This window comes from Phaseolus vulgaris, chromosome 7, assembly GCF_000499845.2.
Source record: "Phaseolus vulgaris cultivar G19833 chromosome 7, P. vulgaris v2.0, whole genome shotgun sequence".
Classification (NCBI taxonomy): domain Eukaryota; kingdom Viridiplantae; phylum Streptophyta; class Magnoliopsida; order Fabales; family Fabaceae; genus Phaseolus; species Phaseolus vulgaris.
Window position 1 is genome coordinate 5,579,419 of NC_023753.2, and position 1,353 is coordinate 5,580,771.

General features: G+C 47.4%; 1 protein-coding gene across 1 annotated transcript; it reads right to left on the bottom strand.

The window, feature by feature from the left end:
• Nucleotides 1-214: 214 nt before the first annotated feature.
• LOC137828011 (uncharacterized) lies at nt 215-1,003 on the bottom strand. The gene has a single exon (XM_068634405.1). It carries the CDS (start codon nt 1,001-1,003, stop codon nt 215-217), a length of 789 nt encoding a protein of 262 aa, XP_068490506.1.
• Nucleotides 1,004-1,353: the final 350 nt, after the last annotated feature.

A 1,353-nucleotide genomic window follows, 5' to 3' on the forward strand; every position in this document is an offset into this window, starting at 1 on the left:
GTGCAGTCGCCTTGGACAGTCGGCCAATAGTATCCGGCTCGGAGTACTTTGGCAGCCATTGTGCGTGCGCCTGAGTGAGTTCCGCAAATACTTTCGTGCAGTTCCCGAAAGACATAGGAAGCTTGATCAGGTGTCAAACATTTAAGGAGTGGTCTGGTATAACCACAGCGATAAAGATCGTCGCCGATTAAGACGAACCGGGCAGTTTTCCGTTTCATGGTTTTTCAGACCTGGGACTACATGTACCATTGAGCAGATAGTCTTTGATTGGGGTGATCCAAGTGGACTCCGAGTCAATCATTAGACATTCTTGTAGGTCGATGCTTGGTCGTGCAAGCGTGACATAGATTACCGACTGGTGTACGCCTTTACTTTGTCTGGTTGCCAACCGGGATAAGGCGTCCGCACGAGTGTTGTGGTCGCGTCGGACGTGTTGCAAGGATATTTCCGAGAATGTATTCATCAACTGTTTGACAAAGTGGTAGTACTGTTGCAGCAAGCTTTCCCGTACTTCGTATTCGTCATTGAGCTGGCCGATGACGAGTCTGAAATCACTTTTACAAATTAACCTAATGACTTCCAGTTCTTGGGCTAAGTGTAAGCCAGCTATAAGGGCCTCGTACTCAGCTTGGTTGTTGGAAGTTCTGAATTCGAATTTCAAAGCTTGTTCAATAACAATCTCGTCGGGTCCTTCCAATACGACTCCAGCGTCGCACGACCGTTCATTGGAGGAGCCGTCGACGTGCAGAATCCAAGATGGATGTTCGTCCTTGGCCAGGAAAGGGGTGAGTTCGGCTGCGAAGTCGGCAAGGGCTTGCGACTTAATGGTCCCTCTTGGCTGGTACTGTATATGGAATTCTGATAATTCTATCGCCCAACCAATCATTCGTCCGGCTAAGTCTGGTTTGGCCAGAATCTTCATGATAGGGTAGTTCGTCCGAACAATAATGCGATGGTTTTGAAAATACATGCGCATTCGTCGGGCTGTAATGATTAGAGCCATGACCACTTTTTCAATCGTTTGGTATTGAACCTCGGCACCATGGAGGGCGCGGATGACGAAATAAACTGGACGTTCTTCGGAATTAATTTCTTGGACCAAGATCAAACTAATGGCTTCGTTTGAAACGGCTAGGTAGACTATAATCGGTTCTCAGGTGTCCGGTTTCTGGATGACCGGTGGGGAGGATAAAAAAGTTTATAATTGAAGGAAGATTTCTTCACATTCGGCCGACCAGTCGAAGCGAGATGCTTTTTTCAATAATCGGGCTATGGGTCTCGTCTTTTCTGCGAGTTTAGGGACAAACCTGGATAGAGCGGTGAGCCGACCAATGAGTCTCTGAATTTCGTTAA